Below are 25,082 nucleotides of genomic sequence, written 5' to 3' on the forward strand. Positions count from 1 at the left end.
ACTCTTTAGAAGGAGATTGGATGTTTCACCAACTATATACGATTTTTTTTTTCAAAAAGTTATAGCCTTCAACATTTGACCTCTTGGGATAAACCATTTATAATGTCTAAAGTCTAAGCAACAAATTCGTTCATCCGGTTTTACAATTTTTTTTATGTTTGGCATTGAAAGATCTTTATTTTAAAGCTTTAAAAAATAAAAAACTTATTTTTACAATAAATAACGCAATTGTAAAAAACGGCCATTTTGGACCTTTCGCAGGCTGTCTTGCAATAACCAATAAATGAAAGTAAACTTACCATAGCTCAAGTTATAGGTTTTTTAATTTACTACAACTTTCTATTAAAAAGTTTTTCTCTAAAATCAATATCCTAAGCTGCAAAATTAAAAATTTTTAAAAATTGCAAATTTAACAAATGAAACTCTAATCAAGCCCGTTTTTACTTACTCTTCAGAAACGTGGACGATAACAAAAAGTGATGAAGAACGGTTAGGCTGTTTTGAACATAAAATCCTTCAGTGTCTAACTCAAAAATTAAGGGGCTTATAATGAAAATAATATCAGTCCCTATTTTTTCAGTGAAAAAGTTATCGGAAACGACCCCCTAATCACCACCCTAATTAAAATAAGTCATTTACCTTATTTGGTCTTCTTTATTTATGTATTATTAAAAGGTTCTAGAAGTTTGACCAGTGTAGAATGATTAATTTAAAAAAAAATGGAGTCAAAACGAATAACCAATTTTTCTAGTTTGGTAAAAAATGCCCTTTTCTTCAGAATATAAAGATTAACTAAGAGATACGAAAAAATATTTCAATATGAAATTGAAGCTTATTTAATTCCCAATAACGTGGTGTGCAAAAATTTTTTTGTACGCCAAAAATTGAGTGAGCTTTTGACAATAATTCTCTTTCTTTCTTTCTTTCTCCCCTTCCTTATACCCTTTCAGGTGTCGGATTTGGGTTTAATTTAGCTACATATTCACCCATCTCTTCCATTCTTTTCGGTCCTGTGCTATTAGTTTCATTTCTTCTAGCGTTTTCTGTTTGATTTTTCCTGCTTCTAGTATTTGCTGTATCCATTTTTTCTTCGGCCTGCCTTTTTTCTTTTTTGTAATATTCCTTGTTTCGTGAATTTTCCTTGCTAGTCTACTAGGTTTCATTCTCATCAGATGTCCATACCAGTTTAATTGCCTCTTTATTATTTTATTCATTATTGGTTCCTGTTTAGTTATCCCTCTTATTGTCTCATTTCTTATTCTATCCCATTTGGTCTTTCCGGCTATAGCACGTAAATGTCTCATCTCAATTGCATTTATCCTACTATTATGCTTTTTCTGTAAAGTCCAATTTTCGCTTGTATACAGTATCGTCGGTATCACAATCGTATTATATATTTTAATTTTTGTTTCGTGGGACAATTCTTTTTTCCTCAGAATTGGCGCTAGTGCGTAGTACAGTTTATTTGATTTTTTAGTTCTGTTTGTTATTTCGAGGTCTATTTTCCCATCATTGGTAATAATACTTCCAAGATAATCATATGCTGTAACTATTTCCAGTTGAGTATTTTTGCATTTTATAATTACTTCATTTTCTTCCTTTTCGCCGATGACCATTATTTTACTTTTCTCGATGTTTATTTCCATTTTTAATTTCTCTATTTCTTCTGTCCATATATTTATGAGTTTTTGCATTTTTGTCACGGAATCTGCTATAAGGACTATGTCATCCGCATACAATAGGGCTTCTATTTTTATTGGCTGTAATCTTTGGTATCCTATTGTTGTCTGTATTTGGTTCGTTCTTTCTCCAGTATTTCTAGTCAATTCATTCATGACTATTATGAATAGTAGCGGACTAAGACTGTCTCCTTGCTTGATACCTCTTTCCCAATTGAATTCTTCAGATCTTTCTCCTGCTATCTGTACACGTCCTTTTACTACTCCGTATATATTTTCAATTATTTTTATCAGTGTACTTGGTACTTTCATGTTCTGCAAGCATTTCCATATAATTTGTCTTTCTAAAGAGTCGAATGCTGCCCTTAGATCTATGAATGCTAGAATGAGCTTTCCCCCCGAGTCAATACTTCTTTCTATTATATTTCTAATGATGTAAATGTTATCGTTTGTCTGTCTTTCTGGTCTAAACGCTGCTTTTTCTTCTCCCAGTTCTTTTTCTACCTCTTGTCTTAGCCTCTTCTCTACTATTTTCGTGTATATTTTAAAACATACCGATGATAAACATATTGCTCTATAATTTTCGCAGTTGACGTGTTCTCCCTTTTTGTATATTGGCACTATAAGGTTACTTTGCCAGTCTTTTGGGATTTGCTGCTTTTCCCATGCCTCTTTGTATATTTTCAACAACCAGTTTATCCCTTCTTCTCCCATGTACTTGACCATTTCCGGGTCTATGTCATCATCCCCTCCAGCTTTACCTATTTTTACGTTTGATACTTCCAATATTACTTCTTCTCTATTTATTTGCTCTAATTCTTTGTTCTCGTTATCTTGATATGTTTCATTTCTATCATCTATTATTGCATTTCTAAATTTGTTTTCATAGTATTCTTTCCATACTTTAGCTATTTGTTCTGGAGTTGTTTGGATTTGGTTTGTTGTATCCCTTACGGCTGTTATTTCTTTATGTTTTCCTTTCTTCATATGTCTGATTGTTGTCCAGAAGCTTCTATTATTTGTTACATAGTTTTGTTGTAATTCTTCTCCAAACTCTTCCCACGTTTTTGTTTTTACTTGTTTTATGGTGTTTTTCGCTAATCGTCTCAGCCTTTTGTATTCTTCTTTATCTTCTTCCAGTTCTGTCTCAATGTATTTTTTCCATGCTATTTTCTTTTTCTTCACTGCTGTTTTAACTTCATTGTTCCACCATCTCGTTCTTTTATGGAGTTTGTTATGTTTTCTGATTCCACATATTTCTGTTGCTGTAGACTTTATGACTACTTTGAAGGCGTTCCATCTTTCTTCCAGTGTCCATGCCTCTTTTTGGTTTTCTAGTTGTCTTAATCTTCTATTTGTTTCTTTTTTGTAATGTTCGCGCACCTGTTCTAATTTGAGCTTATTTACTTTTACTCTTTGGTAATCTTTTCTTTCCACCTCCTTTATTTTTTCATCCTCGAGTTTTGCAGTAACCATCCTGTGCTCTGTAGCTAGTTCCGGTTCCTTTTCAGTTAAGACGTTATGTATTTTATCTTCTAGGTTTATCGTATAAACTATGTAATCTATCAAACTTTTCGCTCTTCTCTCTTCCGCCACGAACGTATATTTGTCTTCGATGTTTTGGTTTGTAAATGTGTTTCCTATTAGTAGGTCATTTGCTTGGCAGAAATCTAGCATTTTGATACCATTCCTGTTCAAACATTCCTCTCCGTATTTTCCAATGCATCCTAATCCTTTGTTGACATCCTTGCCCACTCTTGAATTCCAATCTCCTAAAATTATGATTTTCTCTCTCGATTCTCTTAATTTGTCTAGTGCTCTTTGGAGTTCATTGTAGAATTCTGTCATCGTTTCTTCATCTCTGCCTTCAGTTGGTCCATATAATTGTATGAATCCTATTTTGTCTCTTAGGTCCATTTGGATTGTTATAATTCTAGATGATAATGTTTCATAGTGTGTTATTCTTGGTTCTAGTCTCTTATTTACTATTATACCAACTCCTTCCTTTGCTCTTTGTCCCTGCGGTACTCTTGAATAATAAAGACTATATTCCTCATTTAGATTTATGTGCCCTCCGCCTACCTTTTTTGTTTCACTTATTCCCATTATTTGGATACCCATTTTTTCCATTTCTTCAGTTATTTCTATTTCCTTTCCATTTAGAGAGGTCACGTTCCATGTTGCTATTCCTATTTGTTCTGATTCTTCATTTACAAAACTAGTATTTGATTTTCCATTATTGTTATTACTACTACTACTACTATTTATACTACCTATACTACCAATATTTCCACCACCCATCCTATTTCTATTATTATGTTTAACATCTGAACTCCTAAACCTAATCTTATCACTAATCGAGTCTATACTTTTATTTTCATTGTCCAGTGTATTCGTAATTTCCTTGTTTTCTGATCCTTGTCTGGCATCTACTTCGTCTCTTCTCTGTCGCTCTGCTAGTTTTTTGGACTCGCTACCTCCACTACCTTTTCCTCATTGTAGTTCCATCTCCATTCCTTACCATCCACTGTAATTTTGTTGTACCCAATTTTCACTGTTTTTCCTTTATCTCTCATTTCCCTTGCTTTGTCTCTTAGTGACAATAATTAAAACTTGAAATAGCATGCAAAAACCACCTTTTCCAACCCGTTCAAAGTCACTCTTTTTGCGACTGAGAATTTTAAAAGGAATTAATATTAATAGCCTTATATATCTTGTAAAAACCTGCAAAATTCTTTTTTACCAAACTTTCTAAGATAAAAAATAAAAAAGTTATGGTTAAAAAATCAATATATTAAAAAAAAAGGAGAAATCTAATTGGAAGCATAATAATGTAAGTTAGCGGTGTTTTTAGTCATTGACCTTATTAGTTCTTCTTTATTTATGCATTATTAATAGACTCTAAAAGTTTGACTGGCTTAGAATGATTCGTTTTTAAAAAACTAGAGTTAAAAGCGTATTTTTGTAGTTTGGTAAAAAATGCCATTTTCTTCAGAATAGAAAGATTAGCATCAGCGTTACGAAAAAATGTTTAAATATGAAATTGTAGATTATTTAATTTCCAAGAACTTTGTTTAAAAAAATTTTTTCTGCGGCAAGAATTGAGTCAATCATAAACGAGTATATCGAAAAACATTGATATTTTCGATATAAAACTAACACTTTCGATAGCGAATAAATCGAAAAATATTAATTTTATCGAAAACATGTATAGAACATATTTTGTTTAGAATGAATGTTTTTATCAACTTTTGCGGTCAAAATATAATAAAAAATGTCCACCTCCTAGATGGGGTAGCAACCACCCCCATGGTAAAAGCGCCTTTCGGCATCATATAAATTTTAATCTTTGGACGATCCACTACTTATTCTCAAATTTTCAAGCAAATCGATCCATTCTGTAAAAATTGCGGGGTGAAAAGCTTCGGTTCCTGGACTATTTTCTTTTGACAAAATTATTGTAATTTATTTATATGTTCCCGTTTTACATCCAGCTCTCCATTCCATACAACAGTACTGTAATTATCTAATTTTGCAAAAATGTTTTTTGTTATATAAAGATTTCTTCACTTTTACACAAGTACTTACTTAGAGCGAATTAATGTGTCAGTAGTTGTACTTAAACTCGACATTTAAGCAACAAATATTTTAAATGTAGGTACATACTTAAGTACACAAATCGGTTACTTAATACTTAATACTTAAATTTACTGTTTTCAGGTACTACTTGACCGAAAGACTTCTTTATATAAGTACTTATTTATTCTTGGTACTGGTTCCTATACTTAGTTCCACTTTGAATAAGTACTGGTACCTACAGACTTCAGAACTTTTTTTCGATACTTACAACAACTCTGCTCACAATCAGTTTATTTACATCGGACTACCGGTTTCAGTGTCTATACTTTGCACAGCATCTTCAGGTCCCGGTTAATATAATTTACTTTTAACCGGGACCTGAAGATGCTGTGCCAAGTATAGACAGCGAAACCGGTCGTCCGATTTAAATAAATTGATTGTGAGAACGTCTTTGATTTCATAACTTACTTAATAAGAATATTATAATAGTCTGGGCAGATTATCGGAGAATAGGCCATTTTTAGGAAAAGTTATTTACCAGCAATTTTATTGCTGAAATCAAATCTTATGATTGTACGTATTAATAATATAGGTATGCAAAGTCCGCAGATAGTGTGCTACATGTTTTATAAACAAAATGGCGCCCGAAAATCGTGTTTTTTTTCAATTTTTGCTCTATAACTGCAAAGATTTCAACTTTACACCAAAAACACTCAAATAACAATTCACCGCAATTAAATCCTGCACAGAGACGTGTTTTCCCGATTTACTTCGACGAAAATTTTTCCCGGAAAATGCGGGTTTTTCCAACAAGATCTTTAATTTTCAACTAAAATTTTAGATAAGTAATTGTTTATCAATAATTACATAACTTGTTAATATAAAAGCTCTTTCGTAAATACCGGGTGTCCACTTATATTTTCCCCCATTTTAACTGCCTATAACTTCTAAACGGTTCAAGATAGAAATATGCGGTTTTCGCTGAAATGTTTTATTTTAGTAAAAGTTTTGTCTGAATGGATTGAATTTTTTATATCGCTTTCAAATACGAAATAAAAAATGGCGGATTTTTGAAAAAAACTTTGTTGACTTTTTTTTAATGGAACACCCCGTATATTTTTTTGTAAATTGAAAAAAAGGTCATTCACCTATCCAGCGATATAAAGTTTTTCAAAATCGGTTGTCAAATCACTGAGTAAATAATTTTTAAAATGAGAGGTGCAACGTGGATATCCCATACCTAAATAACATAACTGAGCAAAATGATATTATGTTACGTGATTTCCACATTGCATCTCTCATTTTAAAAATTAATTGCTCAGTCATTTGGCAACCCATTTTAAAAGATTTTATATCGCTGGATAGGTAAATGACCGTTTTTTCAAGACACAAAAAAATATACTGGGTGTTTTAATAAAGAAAGTCAACAACGTTTTTTTTTCAAAAATCCGCCATTTTTTATTTAAAAGCGATATAAAAAATGGTCATTTACCTAAAAACTTGAAGAAACGGTCATTTATCTATCCAGCCATATAAAATTTTTTAAAATCGGTTGTCAAGTGACTGAGAAATTAATTTTTAAAATGAGAGATGCAATGTGGAAATCACATAACTTGCTTAGTTATGTTATTTAGGTATGTGATATCCACGTTGCACCTCTCATTTTAAAAATTAATTACTCAGTGATTTGACAACCGATTTTGAAAAACTTTATATCGCTGGATAGGTGAATGACCTTTCTTTCAATTTACAAAAAAATATACTGGGTGTTCCATTAAAAAAAAGTCAACAAAGTTTTTTTCAAAAATCCGCCATTTTTTATTTCGTATTTGAAAGCGATATAAAAAATTCCATCCATTCAGACAAAACTTTTACTAAAATAAAACATTTCATTGAAAACCGCATATTTCTATCTTGAGCCGTTTAGAAGTTATAGGCAGTTAAAATGGGGGAAGATATAAGTGGACACCCGGTATTATAATTCCAGAAGACGATGAAAATTGAATGAACAGTTTAGCAACAATTGAATTGTTAATTAAAAATTTACGGTTGCTATAATACCTACAATAATAATTATGATACATCAGAATAACTATGATTTTTGTATAAAAAGACACTATCTAATGTACTGTACAGAATTGAAATTGAACTATTTAAGCGGCCTCAGGAATATTTTTAAATTATAAACAATTGTTTGGCTTATAAACAAATAGAATATCTCGGGAAACATTAAATTAAATTACATCACGAAAACGGTATTGGAAAAAAAGCGGCAGGACTCTTCTTTTAAAAGCAAGAATGTTTAATTATGATGAGTGGTTCCTGAGATACAACTGGTCAAAGTTGACCCTTCATTTACGGCAAAGATATAAACAATAGGATCATAATTTTCGAACCGTCACCTTTTTATTTTTGTCCTCTTTCTCCGCACCAGTTTTCATATCTTTAAAATGCTCATAACATATATTATTATAATAAATACTATCGATATTACTAGTGAAAATTGCCAAAAATAACAAAATTCCAATCAAAAATTAGGTTGGAGAAAATGTAATCTCAAAGTTCAAAATCGGTATACGTTAAAAAAAATGCATTTTCTCGGCTTCCCATGGAGCAATTTTCTTCATTCTTTTTTTGTTTCCAAGTATCTCGAGTAAAGCCATATAACTAACGTATTAATAAATGTCAATCTTGCTTTTGTTTTGTTAGAATAAATTAATTTATGGATTATAACAAGATTTTTAATTTGTTTAAATAAAGATCGTTTAACTAATTATACAGATTTTAAATGAGAATCTTTGTATTTTTAATGGTAAAAGGTACACTTGTAGTAAGTTTTCCTAAAAAAAGTCTACAACTGAAAGAAATATGTAGTTTTCTTTTCTTATAAATAAATTAATCTAATATAACAAAACAAAAGCAAGTTTGACATTTAATAAGGCGTTAGTTAGATGGCTCTACTCGAGTTACTTGGGAACAAAAAAAGAATGAAGAAAATTGCTCCATGGGAAGCCGAGAAAATGCATTTTTTTAATGTATACCGATTTTGAACTTTGAGATTAAATTTTCTCCAACCTAATTTTTGATTGAAATTTTGCTATTTTTGGCAATTTTCACTCGTAATATCGATAGTTTTTATTATAATAATATATGTTATGAGTATTTTAAAGATATGACAATTGGTGTAAATAAATAGGACAAAACTACAAAGGTGATGGTTCGAAAATTATGATCCGATTGTTTATATATTTGCCGTAAATTCCGGTCAACTTTGACCGGTTGTATCTGAGGATCCACTCATCACAATTAAACGTTTTTGTTTTTAAAAGAAGCATTCTGCCGCTTTTTTTCTATACCGTTTTCATGATTTAATTTAATTTAATGTTTCCCAAAATAGGTATTCTATTTGTTTATAAGCCAAAAAATTGTTTATAATTTTAAAATATTCCTGAGGCCGCTTAAATAGTTCAATCTCAATTCTGTAAAGTACATTAGATATGTAGGTACAGTGTCTTTTTATACAAAAATCATAGTTATACTTATGTATCATAATTATTGTGGGTATTATAGCAACCGTAAATTTTTAATTAACAATTCAATTGTTGCTAAACTGTTCATTCAATTTCCATCGGCTTCTGGAATTATAATCTTTACGAAAAGAGCTTTTATATTACCAAGTTATTTAATTATCGATAAACAATTACTTATCTAAAATTTTTGTTGAAAATTAAAGATTTTGTTGAAAAAACCCGCATTTTCCGGGGAAAAATTTCGTCGAAGTAAATCGTGAAAAACACGTCTCTATGCAGAATTTAATTGCGGTGAATTTTTATTTGGGAGTTTTTGGTGTAAAGTTGAAATCTTTGGAGTTATGGAGCAAAAATTGACAGAAACGCGATTTTCGGGCGCCATTTTGTTTATAAAAAAAGTAGCACACTATGTGCGGTCTTTGCATACCTATATTATTAATATATACAATCACAAGATTCGATTCCAGCAATAAAATTGCTGGTAAGTAACTTTTCCTTGTATTTTGGTAATTAGCCCAGAGCATAATGTATTCTTCCATAAATAAATATTTTAAAAAATATATGTCCTTCTGGATGTTACATTTTTTTGGTCATATGTATACTTATTATTAATACATGTATCTTTATTGTTTTCAGTGTTTATCGTATGCTGGAGTCCCTTTATAATATTCGACTTGCTCCAAGTGTACGGTCACATTCCTAAAACTCAAACCACCATCGCCATAGCGACCCTCATCCAAAGTCTGGCTCCTCTCAATTCCGCCGCCAACCCCATCATCTACTGCCTTTTTTCGACACACATGTGCGGTAACTTAAGGTGAGTATTTTCAGGTTAAATCTACAGTGTTATGCAAAAGTATGGAATAATATCATTATTTCAAAAACAAACGACTTTTAAAAAAATCTTAAAACTGAAACACGTCAGTTTTAATATTTGAATGACCATCAATCGGTACAGTTGAGTCCGGGAATCTTTACCCGTGCGTCATCATTTAAAACATACGAAATAAGTCGATGATAAGTCGGAAATTGAAATTTACTATATAAACGCAACAGCAAGTCACGTATTGTCACTTGAGGTTGTGTTTAGTAAATTTCAATTTCCGACTTAACATCGACTTATTTCGTATGCTTTAAATGATGAAGCACGGGTAAAGATTCCCGGACTCAACTGTATATATCTATGTGTCGAACATGACGTCATCAGTGTTGGCGTAATTACGTAATTAACAATTTTTTTAATACAAACCTAAGTCACGATATACCTAATTTGAAAAGTCTCCTAATCGTCTTTCTTCTTCTTTAAGTGCCATCTCCGCGACGAATGTTGGCAATCACCATGGCTTCGTCGGCAGCTGCTGTGAATAATAGGGATGTTCACAAAAAATTAAAAACTCATTTCAAACATGTAACGATTAAGAAACACCCTAGGAATAATTGTCCAAAATTTCAACAAAATTGAAAAAGCCTTTCTATAAAAAATCTTTATTAGAAATCTAGCATTATTTTAAATTTCAAGAACGCTTCTCTATTGGCCTGACGTCATTAGTTGCATACCCCAAGCGCGCGCCATTCTCATAGTGTTACTGTTTACCTGTTTGACGTTTCAGGTCATTTTATTTTGTTCTCTTCTTGTTTTATCAGGGTTAAAGTGGAGTATTAGTGAATTTGTTTAGTTTAAAGTGGATAGACTGTTTGTAAGGACATCTTTTGGGTTTTACAAAAATAAATAAATAAAATGGAAGAAGGTTTTCAGAAAGCCGATTCGTATAAACTACCGACTGTAGTGTAGATTGTAGATGTAACACTGGTGTATGATTTATTGGCATCTTGTAAAAAATAAATCTACCACAGCTTTACTGAGTGTATATTCCATATCATTTTCCATGTCTTCTTTAAGCTAAAAAAATAAATGCTTAATACTCCACAAAAAAAAATAGAGAAAGTTGTATGCATGCATTGTACGCATGCATATTGTATACATACATTGGCTGGTTATTACTTTACCTTGGTTAGGTGTATTAAAAATATTTTTATTCTTCTTCATGTGCCTTGTCCGTTGTGGATGTTGGCTATCATCATGGCAATTTTAATTTCATTTGAGGCGTTTCTGAATAACTCGATCGATTTTTGTCCAAATCATTGGCGTTGTCATTAAAGTTTTTAAGTCATGAGTGTCTTTTCTTCCGGGTCCGCGTTTGCTCTCTATTTTACCTTGCGTTATCAGTTGGAGTATACGATATTTATCATGCCTCATGATATGACCGAAATATTTAAGATTTCGTTTCTTAATTGTAAAAGAGATTTCTTTTTGTTTTCCCATTCGACGCAATACCTGTACGTTGGTGTGGGTCGCCCAGGATATTTTGAGGATACGTGGGTACACCCACATCTCGAATGCCTCTAGCTTTTTCATTAATGTTTCCATTATTGTCCAGGCCTCTGCGCCATATAGCAAGACCGGAAATAATAACATTTTAGCAGCCGCATTTTTAGTGGGAGAGATATTATGTCGCAATGGGTGAAAATATTTCTCATGCATGTTGTTAAATGTTGCTATGTCCTTTTCAACTCTAGATCTTATTTCGGTTGTTTCGTATTTCGAGTTGACAACTGTTCCAAGGTAAAAAATATTTTTGAACTTGGGTATTATACATTTTCATTTCAACCAATCTTTTCACTAAATTATTAATGATTTTAATATAATATAAAGTCATACCTACATCCACATGTAGTTATTTCAACGTTTACTTTTACTGTATGTATTATTAGAATCCCGTTTTTAGGAATATCCCAGTTTAAGGAATACAAATTTGAGGTCCCGAAACTTTTTCATTTACTCTTTAAGGGGGTAGGTGCAAAATCTTGGTCCAATGCTATTTAAATTCATTAATTTTTTTCGAATCCTGAGAAAACTAAAAAGTATTTTTGAAAAATGTAAATGCAGAAAGAACAACTACATTATTACCAAGGGCCGAAAGTCTCTGGAAAACTTCTATAATGTTTATTTTACTAAGTTAGTTCTTTAAGTTAGTTATTTTAAGTTCTAGCTGCAACAAACCATTTTTTTTCTGTTTTAAATTGGCTGGAACGGTAATAAAAATCTTGTCAGAACTGTTTTTTGATGTATTTACACACCCAGGAACAAAACACCACTTATTTGGCTTTATTTTTAATAATTAAATACGTAAAAAACTGCGCACATTCAAATACACTGAGTAAATAAGTATACAAAACTAGTCCTCGATCAAAGACGTTACGACTGCTGACGTCACAGACCGTAGCCTCGCTGCAGGGTACCGTTTTTCTAGCCTCCAAGAAAATCAACATTATGAACTCATTTATCTTAAAAAATATACATTTTTGAACAGTTTTATGATTGTTACGTTTTTATATACCTTGTAATCTATTGAATTTAACTATATTTAAAAATTAGTGAACATCCCTATTGCGTTGAGCTGCAACCAAACCATTCTCTCAGGCTCTTTAACAAGAAAACGCGACTCCTTTCTTCACCTCTGCTAGCCTCTATTTTTCCTTGAATTATGAGTCTCAAAAGATGCTGTATCTTTCGCCTCTCATCACATATGCGACGTATGAAAATTTCCTTTCTTTTATTCTGTTTTGCATTTTCGTCTCTCCGCCTATTCTCGTAAAGACTCCTATATTCGTGACTCTTACCAGGTAGGTAGGTATTCTTTGCTCTAACTTACTTACTTACTTAAGCTTAAGCCGTCCTCTTGTACTTTACGGTGTCGAGGTAAGGGGAGAAATCAGACGTCTCCATGCCTTTCGGTCAGTAGCTAGTCTTTCTGCTTCTCTCCACCCAATATTTCTTTTCACGCAAGCCTTTCCAATATTTGCGTTCCAGGTTATGCTGGCCTGCCTCTTCGTCGTTTGTTGTCGGATGCCGCTTTTCATACCCTCTTTACAGTTCTACCTTCACTCATTCTCGCCATATTATGTCCGAAACACGATAACTGTTTCAAGTATGTCTAAGGTCCTTCCAATACCGCACCTTTCACGTATCTCTTCATTTCTTATAGGATCACGTCTGGTCAACCCGGATACCGCATGTAAATATCGCATTTCGCATGCTTGAATTTTACTACGGATGTTGTCGTTCACTGTCCACGAATCACTACCGTAGAGTAGCACCGGTTCATATACAGTTTGAAATACTTTCATTTTTGTTTTCAGGCTTACTTCTTTCTTCCTATAATAAAACTTTTATTTAGTACATAGTATAATTTTGTTGCACTCTTTATCCTGCTGTTTATTTCTGGTTCTATATTTCCTTGTCCATTCATTGTTGATCCTAGATACTTGAAGTCCTCTACTTGTGTAATTCGTGACTCTATCTACAATGAAATCCTTGAAAACACTCTTAAAAAAAAATCTTTGCTTATTAAATATTTTTCAACTACTTAGATTACACTTAGGGCATTCATAGTTCGCCTAGAAAATCTTTATAATATCATAAAACAGTCCGCCAAATTTCTTTAAAATTAATTTAGTATCTTTCTCATAATAACTTTGAAATCTAATTTGTTTTTAAATTGAAGTTTTTTAAAAGCTTGCACACCAAAAACTGGACATAGGAGTTTGCCATTTTTTTTAATATAAAAAGCACTTCAACGTACGGTACTTAAAATTGGATTATTTGGGCCATCTCGGGAATTTTTTAAAATCATAAACAATTTTTTGGCTCATAAACATAATATATCTCGGTAACTATTAGCTTAAATTAAATTCAGAAAATTAATGTGGAAAAGACACTTCTTTTAAAAGAAGAAAAGTTGAATAACAAGCAGTGGTTTCTGAGACACAACCGGTCAAATTTGGCCGGCATTTGCGACGAAATTATAAACAATAGGATGGTAATCTGTGAACCATTACCTTTCTCATATCTTCAATATATTCATAACAAATATTATAATAATAAACACTATAGGTATTGCGCGTCAACAATGTTAAGAAAACTAGGATAAAGAAAATTCAATTTTAGTACAAAATCGGTAAACGTAAAAAAATGTATTTTTTCTTTCAATGGTGCAATTTTCTTCTTTTTACTTTATCGTACTACATACGAAGTATGAGTATAATAGATAAAGTTATAGGATCGTGCAAAAAAAATGTTTCAGATTTCACTTTTTTTCGACGTTTTAAGTCCCCCTGAGTCTAAAAAGCAAATAAAAAAAAATGTCGGAAGTATGTACGTACGTACGTACGTACGTATGTCGCCACCGCCCAGCAAAAACTACTGGACCGATTTCTATGAAATTCGGTATGAGTAAGTTTAAGAGAATTTTGTCGAGAAACTAAGCTTTTGAAAAAAATCTCTCAAAGGGGGGCCGAAATAGGGGGGTTATTTGGGGCCCATTTTTGCAAATTTTGACCGAAACGAATGAAATTTAACTTAAAGTTAGCTCATCGATAGATAAATAGAAATACGGAATTTGACATTTCCAAATCCAAAATGGCGGCCAGCATGGCTGACCGCCCACCTGACACATTTCCCTACCAATCTAAAAACTTGTTTAAGATAAATTTAATTTGAAAAAATATTTATATAGCCTAAAGATGGGGATACAACAAGAATATTATCGTTTCTCAGAAAAAGTTATGGGTTGCCTATATTTAAGGGGTCAAAATTTGACATAACTTTGAACTAGATTTTCTCAAAAATGGCTCAAAGGAATTTGTTTATTTTTTGATATATTTTTGATATCCTATCGGTAAATTGAATAACATTAGTCAGATTTCTTAACTCCTCATAGGAGGGGAGTTATGAATTTTTTATAAAAAAATATTCGAGTGCCCGCAACTTCCTCTGTAATAGAAACTAAAATTTGAAATTTGGCAGACATATATAGTACTTTATTATCTATTATCACAATAAATTTTACCTACAATATGGCTTCCGGTTGAACCGGAAATGAAAAAAAAATCTTAATCTTAATATTTTTATATATTTTGAAAGAATGCAAAATTACTTTTCCAATGACATAAAACTCGTTGCTGTAACTCAAAAACTCGAAAAGTTACAGAAAATAGAAATTTTGCTAGAATCTTAAGTGTGTCCTCTCTCACACGATCATTATTATAGGGCAGTCAATGAGAGCTCCGAATTCCATCCTACTACATCGATGTACTTGATATTTTCACAGTAAGTAGGGAATAGCTCAAGAAACAAAATCTACCCTATATACTATGGAGCTTTTATCTTGGGGCAATTCCCACCCCTTCAAGGGGGTAGAAAATTTGTTGGTCAAAATAAGCATGGAAGTGGCTAGAGAACCTATTTTTAAGTAAAAATTGATCTATACTTTTTTTTGAGAACTCAATACTTTTTGAGTTACGCGTAGTTGAAAATTGGCCATTTCCATTTAAAAATGACACGTTTTCGGACGGTTTTTTGTGAATACCTTAAAAACTATGCATCAAACTAAAATCACTATATAATTTTCTTTTTAGATTATAAATAACAAAGAGATTCGTTCCTTCGTAAATTTTCTATTTACATATAATACAAAAAGAGATATGGTAGGTAAAAAGAGTTTGATTTTTGGTGCATGCTCAAAGTGCTCATGCTTTTGTAGTGTTTGAAAAGGCCTTTAAAACGAGCACCGTTAAATGTCGGTTACATTCAAACTAAGCGAGATATGGTGCAAAAAATTATATGACTAATGTACTTTAAGGAAAAATGAGAAGTACATACATTTAACCCCTCATCCACCAGCATTTAAATGCATTGTTTTTCTTTTGCAATACCTCTTAATATAGTGTTATTTCTACTTTCAAAAAGTTGGACGGGTTTAAAATGAAAGGTTTTTGAAAAAAAATAAGAACAAATTATAGAGCGCATTTTTAAATTTTCTTAAAATTCTTCCTTTTGCTCCATGCAATTTGAAAATAAAATATCTGCGAGAAGTGGTGGGAACCGTCCCCATGATAAAAGCGCCATAGTATATAGTATATAGGATAGACTTTGAATTAGGAGATTGGGCTACTCCCAAAATTTCATTAAAATCCATGCAGTAAAATGCAAATATTGTAAACTATTAATTTCTCAGAAAAATTAACTAATTTGAAATGCAAGTATGACTAATATTCTATTGATTTATGCAATAATCTATAGTGTGTCCCCGAAATATGGCATCGAACATTTTCTCAAATGCAGGAATTAATGATGCGTAGAACCATAAAATATTTTCAGGTATACAAGGTGTTTCTAAAATATCAAAATAACGAGTAACTTTGTTATTTTTATAGAATGCCAGTATCTAGTACGATAACGATAATAGATCGGTACGATAAAGTTTTTAATCTTATTTAACTCGCATAGAGAAACTTATATAGGCCATCCAGGCCTATAGGGATTTGCTATATAGACCTGGGATATTTGGAATATAGCCTCTTTGAGCGGAGGCCGCGCAAATAATCCAATTTCAATTCTATAAAGTGAATTGAATAGTTGGAGTGCTCTTTTATATGTAAAAAAATTGGCAAACTCCTACATGGTTAAGTTTTTGTTGTGCAAGATTTTATATAGTACAATTAAAAGTATTTTTTACAGATGTGGCAAAATACTGAAACATTTAAACTTCAATCCTTGCAGAAAGATCCCCCCATTTACGTGGCTGTCGAAATGTATTTCGATCTGCATACCTTCCACCTGTTTCGGGCACGACAACGCATCCACCTTCACCACGACAACTACGAGTTCATCGAGGAGATCGACATCGGCCACATCCCTGAGGCACACCATAAGAGTGCAACCCCCGCTGCAAAATGGACACAAAGTGGCTATTTCAATTGTCTAGTCATTTGTAGGTCTGTAAAGCTGACAGCTTTATTTGTAATCATTCCATTCATAATAAAGGACATGTATAAAAAGTGTTGTAAATTTTGATTAAATAAAGTATTTACCATAACTTAGTTTATAATTGTACATTTTTTTTATTGTATTTTCTTAGCAGCAAAATGAAACCAAAGAACGGCAGAACTAAAGACTTCTTACGCTAGAAAACAAATTCTGGTTATAACCTACATAAATCCTAGCATTATGCAATTTACAAAGCAGACGGACCATAAATGGGTAGATATGAGGAATCTACAATATGCATTCCACAGCACGTCAATTTATCTATGTAAAAATCCAACGAATTTGATTCTTAGTACTCAATTTATGAGTAAACCAAGGTAGGTAATGAACAGTTTAATATTTAATTTCGTTTCAGAGATGATCACCATATGTTTATGCTATGTTATTCTTATCTATTATATTTACAAATATTGACTCTAGAGCTGCCGAGTCAATATTTAAGAACATTCAGTGACAAGATATGAGCATCAATATAGGGCTTTTCATTCACAGTCATTTGTTTCGAGCTTCTGTCATGTGTCACATAATATTAATATATCTACGTCATACGTTATTGGTATATATCAATGATACAAACCAAAGACGTATGACTTAGATATATTAATATTATGTGACAAATGACAGAAGCTCGAAACAAATGACAATCGATGAAAAGCCCTATAGGTGGAAAAAGATTAAATCATCTGTTTGCGGATGTAGTCCTGTCGCCAGGGGGGGTACAACGGCCTCCTTAATTCAGATGGACTTACCCAAGTTTTTTTATGTATTTTGACCCGTAGAACACGAATTTTTGGGTAACAGTTGATCCGGATGTCGATAAGGTTGTTATAAACAAAGAATTTGAGGAATTACATAACAGCGATTTTTCGCAAAGCAAAACATTTTTTTGTATTTTTTGGATAATTCTCAGCAAAAAATAGTCTTACAAGTTTTTTCGTAGGATGCATAGTTTTCGAGATAAACGCGGTTGAACTTTCAAAAAATCGAAAAAGTGCAATTTTTGAACCCGAATAACTTTTGAATAAAAAATAAAATAGCAATTTTGCTCACTGCATTTGAAAGTTCAAGTCAAATTCTATCGGTTTTGACTATTTGCATTGCTAAAAACTAAGTTTTTATTTGTTAAACAAAGCCATAAACACATAGTGTTTCCCGTACCCAATGCATGCGTTTTAATGTACGTAATCTACGTAGAAATTGTCGGTATGCGCGCCTACTAGCCTATTTTACTTCAAATCAGGCCCGAGGCACTATACAATTTTCGGGCCCCTAAATATAATTTATTAATGATAATACTAACTTTTATAAATGAATTAATTATTTAATAGAAATACAGTTGCACCAGAAATTTAAAGTTTTATTAACAATACAGTCCCTGGCAGCATTATTAGACTCACTATAAGATTTTATAAAGTATATTAATAATTGTGAGCTGCTACTAAATAATAGGTTTTTTTATGTACTATAGACAAACTGTATGTTGTTTGGTTGTCCATTTAATTCTCTATATTTTATCACAACTAAAACATTATTAATGAACAAATATGTATTTATTGGCTCTTGAAGGAAAACGGAAATATCGACAATTAGATGTTAATACTTTGTTGAGCCACCTTTACCCGCTATTAGAGCTTCAATTCTGCGCGTCATACTATCAATGCAAACCTGTACGGTCTCCTGTATTTAAGGATGATGGTGACACACGTAAATTATCCTTTCTATTTTCTAACTGGTTCTCCATTTGGACACCAGTCTTGGAGCTGCGGTATCAATCGCCTTTGCAAGACATCTTTGTACTGGTCTTGCCTCATCATTCCTTTTACCACGCATGGACGTCCCATACCCTTGCCGCTAATGACTGGCCAAATATCACTTTTGCAGGGTGCTACAGTGTGAACAACACAGTATGGATGAAAATTTTCTCGAAGACGACGACGCCAAAAATTGGGCTTTGTACTGCAACATTTCAAATGTGATTTTATCACTGAAGCAGACCTGTCAACAATAAAAAAAATGCTGTGGAGCACCCTATAAAAATGATAATTTGGTCAGTCATTATCGGCAAGGGCACTGGACGTCTGTACGTGGTAAAAGGAATGATGCGACAAGATCAGTACAAAGATGTCTTCCAAAGGCGGTTGATTTTGCAGCTCCAAGCTCCAAGACTGGTTTCCAAATGGGGAACCATTAAATTTTATGCAAGATGGAGCTCCTTGCCATACAGCATGGACTGTTAAACTTTGCAGAAGCTTTATCAGATTTGGCAGAAAAGACATTGCTTTGTTGGATTGGCCGGGTAATAGCCTCGATAGGAACTCTACAGAACACTTTTGGGAGTAAATGAAAACAGAAGTGGCTAAAGATATGATCACAAACAAAACGCAGCTCTTAGAAAGAATAATTTATATGTGCAACCATCATCCTCAAATGCAGGATATAATACAGGTTTGCACTGATAGTATGTAGTGCAGAATTAAAGCTCTAATAGCGGCTCAAGGTGGCACAACAAAATATTAACATTTAATTGTCGTTATTTCTGTTTTCCTTCAAGAGTTGAAAAATACGTATGTGTTGATTAATAATAATAATGATCTTTTATTTATAACAAAATATAGACAATTAAATGGACAACCAAACAACACACATTGTGTCTGGTACATACGAAAAACCTATTTAGTATCACCTTAGAATTAACATTTTTTATAAAATCTTATAGTGCATCTAATAAAATTTATATTTAAACAACTAAACATTGTTCATGGAGAACGGTTCATTGTTTATGAATATGACTCTTATTATTAGATATCATATCATTTCTCTTTCGTAAAATAAAAGAATTTTGAAAATGTATTTTGTTATTGCAATAAAAAAAATGTTTGGTGATCTTTTCGGGTCCTATTAAAATGCGGGCCCGAGGCAGGTGCCTCACGGGCCTAGTGGTAAAATAGGCCCTGGCGCCTACTCGTTGGATTTCAAATGAGAAATGCACTGAAATTATCATTCAATCACTATGTGTCTGTAGCTTTGTTTACCAATAAAAAAGTTAATTTTTAGCAATTAAAGTAATCAAAACCGATAGAATTTGACTTGAACTTTCAAATGCGGTAAGCAGAATTGCTATTTTATTTTTCAATCAAAAGTTATTGGGGTTCAAAAATTGCAATTTTTCGATTTTTTGAAAGTTTAACCGCGTTTATGTCGAAAACTATGCATCCTACGAAAAAACTTGTAAAAACATTTTTTGCTTAGAATGACCCAAAAAATACAAGAAAATGTTTTGTATTGCGAAAAATCGCTGTTATGTGATTCCTCAAGTTCTTTGTTTATAACAATCTGATCGACATCCGGATCGACTGTTACCCAAAAAATTCGTGTTCTCCTGGTCAAAATACATAAAAAAAAACTTAGGTAAGTCCATCTGAATTAAGGAGGCCGTTGTACCCCCACTGGCGACAGGACTAATGATGTATTAATCACAGATAACTTACAGGATACAGTTTCTATGACACATTCGCTTAAAACTCTGTCTGAGAGAGCAGGATTAAAAATAAACCTTGAGAAAACTAAACCAAACAAGCTAAGAGACAGGAGCAAGTACAGAGTTCGAAGGACGTAAGGACTGGTCAACCGGATATTGTCTAATTGCTGAAATCTCCGAAAAATTCGATAGAAGTAAAATTGATAGACAATGAGTAATATAGACAAATAAACTTGAAATCTGCTAATATACATATATACAGGAAACAATATAGTGTTTAATAAGGATGATGATGTTATTTATCTAATTCGAGATTCTCGATCAACATCAGCGTTACAAGCGTCGTTGAGAGGTTCGGAAAATCAAGAACCTCGATCAGAGTTAGCACTTCGAGTGGCGCTGGGAGACTTGGTAAAGATGTGCGCACAAAAGATGATTAAGGAGATAGTAATAATAAAAAATAATAAGAATAAGCCAATTCTCAATAAAATACGAAAGGATCCAAGAATTTTTAAAGAAAAAATGTATAAAAGTTTGTAAAATACAAGACAAACAAAACATAGCAGATTGGAAATTAAGAAGAGTTATAATTAACAAATTCCACATGTTACCTACAGGAGGGCATGCAGGAACAAATAGGATGTAGAGAAATATACGAAAATACTATTTTTGGAACGGATTATGAAGAGATGTCGAAGAATATGTAAAAAGATGCGATGACTGCCAAAGGCATAAGCACTCGAAAAGAAACAGACAACCCATGAATATCACATCGACAGCCACCAGCGCATTTGACACGATATTCATAGACCTGGTATGCCCACTCGAGGTGGATGATAATGGGAAGGGATATAATATACGGAATGGGACGTTTCGATGCCGCCGGTTCATCGCCGGCCATTTCGATGCCGCCGGTTCATCGCCAGTCCATTTTTTAGAATCGTTGATAGATGGCGCTTTAATTGGAAAAACACGATTTATTAGCGCCATCTATCAGCAATTTTAAAAAATGTTTCGAATAAATGTTGCTTAATTTTTCATGACGAATTCGAATCTGCAATAAAAACTGGGGGTTGCTATTTAATATTTTAAATTTACCCCCCACCCCGTCTCCAGGGGGTGGGTTGGAGGGTCATTTTTGGTGTTTTTCGATAGGTTTTCGAAAAATATTAAAAACCTGTTTTTTGGTTTCTCATTTGGAAGTGTATTTCTCGAGATATCAGACCGTTTCTATAATTTACCTATGGTATCAGGATAAATCGTTCTTCCCAATTCTAGCGCCATCTATCCACAGTTCGAAAAAATGTCTTGAATAAAAGTTGCTTACTTTTACGTAACGAATCCAAATCTGCAAGAAAAACTAGGGGTTTCCATTTGAGATTTTATAGTTACCCCCCACCCCACCTTCGGGGGGGTGTAGTGGGGGTTGGTGTTTAGTGTCATTGGATAGATTTTTAAAAATGATTGAACACGAATTTTTCAGTTTTTCGATCCGATGTTTAGTTCGCGAAATATTCGACCGTTCCACTACTTTTGGGACACCCTATATAATATATTGTTACAATGCGAATTAAGCAAATACGTAATAAAAAAAATAAAGAAGCCGAAACAGTAGCCAAATTATTGGCAAATATTTCATTTTGAGGTATGGAGTATCCAGAAGGATTGTAACAGAGTTTATGGCAAGAATAATTAAGGAAACATGCGCATTGCTGCAAATAGAGCAACTAAACTCCACAGCATATCACCATGAGACAATTGGAGCAATAGATAAAATTAAACATCTTTATTGAAAAAGTATATGTATGTATATTACTTATAAATTAAAAAACATGTCATAAATAAACAAATGCACATATAAAAATAATTGAAAATATAAAAGTCTTGAACCGAGATATTTGTCATTTTATCTATTTTTCTTCTACAATCTGAGCTAGTAAATTTTTAAGATCGTGTATCTCCTGCTGTAGTAAATCAATATCACTAGCAGCAGCTGAAGCCATACCTTTTTCTCTAAAGTACCTCTGCACTAACAAAGTCATCAGCGCTGGATATTCTATCTCATTCGCCCTTCCAACAAATTCATTTTGCAGAAAACTATCTCTATCAAATCTACAACAACATTTAGATTTGGTATTAGATCAACTAAGAAGAGTCAACAAATTATTAACACCGTTAGGAGTGAGAAATATTCCTCAGTTATAAGCAATGGATCCAAATGATGCCAGAATTTCCTTTCAAGATCGGTTTGATCATTACTCGTTACATCCAAGTAAGAAGCCAACCAAAAGAGAAATGTGAGTACAAAAAGCATGTTGTTTACTAGTCCATGTCAACTCCATAACTTTTTGAAGAAACTTGCTGGGGTATCAATACCAACATTCTAATTCAGCTCCAAATGCTTCTCCTCCTTTAGGATTTAGGTAGGGCGTTGTCTTGTCAACCTATTTTGTATATGTACAAATCTCTTAAAGTGGTCCACATCTTTGGTATATACCCTAGTGCTAAGCCAGCACTAAAGATCTTTGTTAGGATGGTCAATAAGATGTTCAATCCTTTTTGTAGCAGTGCAGGAAATATTCCATCCTCCCCTGGAGATTTAAATGGAGCAAAGTGGTTTATTGCCCACTTTACATTCTCCGGTGATGTTGATTGAGGATAATTTCTAGGGCTTCTTTCCTAGGACGATTAGGTCATTCTAGGTTTTCAGCCTGAGTCTGCTCAACAATACTTGTTGATCCTGGGTAGTGGTTCAGTAGTAAGAGCTCTAGAGTTTTCTTTTTAGATTCGGTAAAGGTGCCATCAAGTCTTTGAAGAAGCCCTGTGCCGGATCCTTAGAAACAATCTTGTGGATTCTAGTAGTGGCAGGTATATCTGAAATACTCTGGCAGAACCTCATCCAAGATTCGCTTTTCGCTTTTCCTATGTCTTTATTGAATTCCGTAAAAATAACTTTAAATTGGAGGAAAAACCATCAACAACATTAGATATGGGGATGACAAAGTGACCATGGTTGAAAGTATCGAAGATCTTTGTTTCCTTATGGACCAAGTCACTATGAATAGTTGAAAAAATCATAGGAATGGATAAAATGAAACAGCTTTATTGAAAAAATATATGTATATTACTTATAAATTAAAAAAACTTGTCATAAATAAAGAAATGCAAATATAAAAACGATTGAAAATATAAAAGTCTTTTACCTAGATATTTGTAATTTCATCTATTTTTCTTCGACAATCTGAGCTAACAGATTTTTTAGTTCATGTATCTCCTGACATAGTAAATCAAAATCACTAGCGGCAGCTGAAGCCATATCTTTTTCTCTAAAGTACCTCTGCACTAACAAAGTCATCAGCGCTGGATATTCTATCTCATTCACCCTCCCCACAGACTCATTTTTCAGAAAACTATCTCTATCAAATTTACAACAACCTTTAGATTTGGTAGTAGGTCCACTAAGTATGTACATAGACTCAAAAAATTGTTAACACCGTTAGGGTAGGGATTAGGTTGAATGGTGAAGGTGTTGTCGACTGAAGCATAAACTCCATGTAGAAGTCAGTTTTTCCAACAAAAGTCCATTCAACATCCAAGTTATCAATTACTCTCTGAAATGTCGACGACTTTGTATTGTAGCTATGAGCATATTCAATATCATCACTACTATAAGCACCTCGAATAGTGAAAATGCTATGTATCCTACAGCTTCTCTAAATTCATGAGTGTTGGTAATAGTAGTCTCAGGGGTTTCCCCTGGAAGATTTTCTATAACCACATCTGCAGACTCTAATGGGGACATGCACAATATAGCCCAAAAAAAAGTTTTTAAAGTTGATGCAAAATTAGCAAACGATCAGACTTGTGTCTTGATTTGGTTGCTATTAACCTGGACCATTCCGTCGTAATATTGGTAGAACCTGCACAAACCAGCAGAAAACGAGATAATAACAATAACGAAAATTATTACATATTTCACCAAATCAGCCCACATTATACCTAAAGAGATCTGCAATGGTCCCAATAAAATAGTTGACTCTACAAAAAAAAACAATAACCCTCAGGTATGAGCAACGGATCCAAATGATGCCAGTATTTCCTTTCAAGATCAGTTTAATCATTATTTTTTGCATCCAAGTAAGATTCCAACCAAAAGAGAAAGGTGAGTACAAAAAGCATGTTGTTTTCTATTCGTTGCCATCTCCATAACTGTTTGAAAAATCTTGCGGGGCCTACCAATACCAACATTCTAATTAAGCTCCAAATGTTTCTCCTCCTGTAGGATTTAGGTAGGGCGTTGTCTTGTCATCCTATTTTGTATAGGTACAAGTCTCTTAAAGTGGTCCAAGTCGTTAGTATATACCGTAGTGCTAAGCTAGCCCTGAAGATCTTTGTTAAGATGGTCAATAAGATGTTAAATCCTTTTTCTAGTATGGCAGGAAATATTCCATCATCACCTACAGATTTAAATGGAGCAAAGTGTTTTATGGCCCACTTTATATTCTCCGGTGATGTTTATTTTATCTTCTTTCCTACGATGATTAGGTCATTCTAGGTTTTCAGCCTGAGTCTGCTTAACAATAATTGTTAATTCTGGGCAGTGGTTCTGTAATAAGAACTCTATAGTTTCCTTTTTAGATTCGGCAAAGGTGCCATAGGTCTTTTTAGTAGGCCTGTGTCGGATCCTTAAAAAAAATCTTGTCGATTCTAGTACTGGCAGGTATATCTGAAACTCTAGTACTGGCAGAACTTCCTCCAAGATTCGCTTTTGTTATGTCTTTATTGTATTCCGTACTTCGAATTGGAGGAGAAACCATCAACAACATAAGATATGGGGATGACATAGTGACCATGGTTGACAGTATTGAAGATCTTTATTTCCTTATGAATCAAGTCACTGTGTAAATTTGAAAAAATAGTAGGAATAG

At 33.0% G+C, this 25,082-nt stretch overlaps 1 protein-coding gene across 6 annotated transcripts in view; it reads left to right on the plus strand.

Annotated features, from left to right (window-relative positions):
- Positions 1 to 16,729, plus strand: part of LOC114333048 (cardioacceleratory peptide receptor-like) — a 285,379-nt gene extending 268,650 nt beyond the window's left edge. For 4 of the 6 annotated variants that reach the window (XM_028282873.2, XM_028282874.2, XM_050661995.1 and 1 more), the window contains exons 7-8: positions 9,425 to 9,605; positions 16,368 to 16,729. In XM_028282873.2, coding sequence (XP_028138674.2) covers positions 9,425 to 9,605; positions 16,368 to 16,614 — 428 coding nt within the window. In that variant the 3' untranslated portion in view covers positions 16,615 to 16,729. The remainder of the gene's footprint in view (positions 1 to 9,424; positions 9,606 to 16,367) is intronic. The other 2 variants (XM_028282875.2, XM_028282876.2) reach the window with 1 other exon arrangement.
- Positions 16,730 to 25,082: the final 8,353 nt, after the last annotated feature.

This window comes from Diabrotica virgifera, chromosome 9 (assembly GCF_917563875.1).
Source record: "Diabrotica virgifera virgifera chromosome 9, PGI_DIABVI_V3a".
Lineage (NCBI taxonomy): Eukaryota > Metazoa > Arthropoda > Insecta > Coleoptera > Chrysomelidae > Diabrotica > Diabrotica virgifera.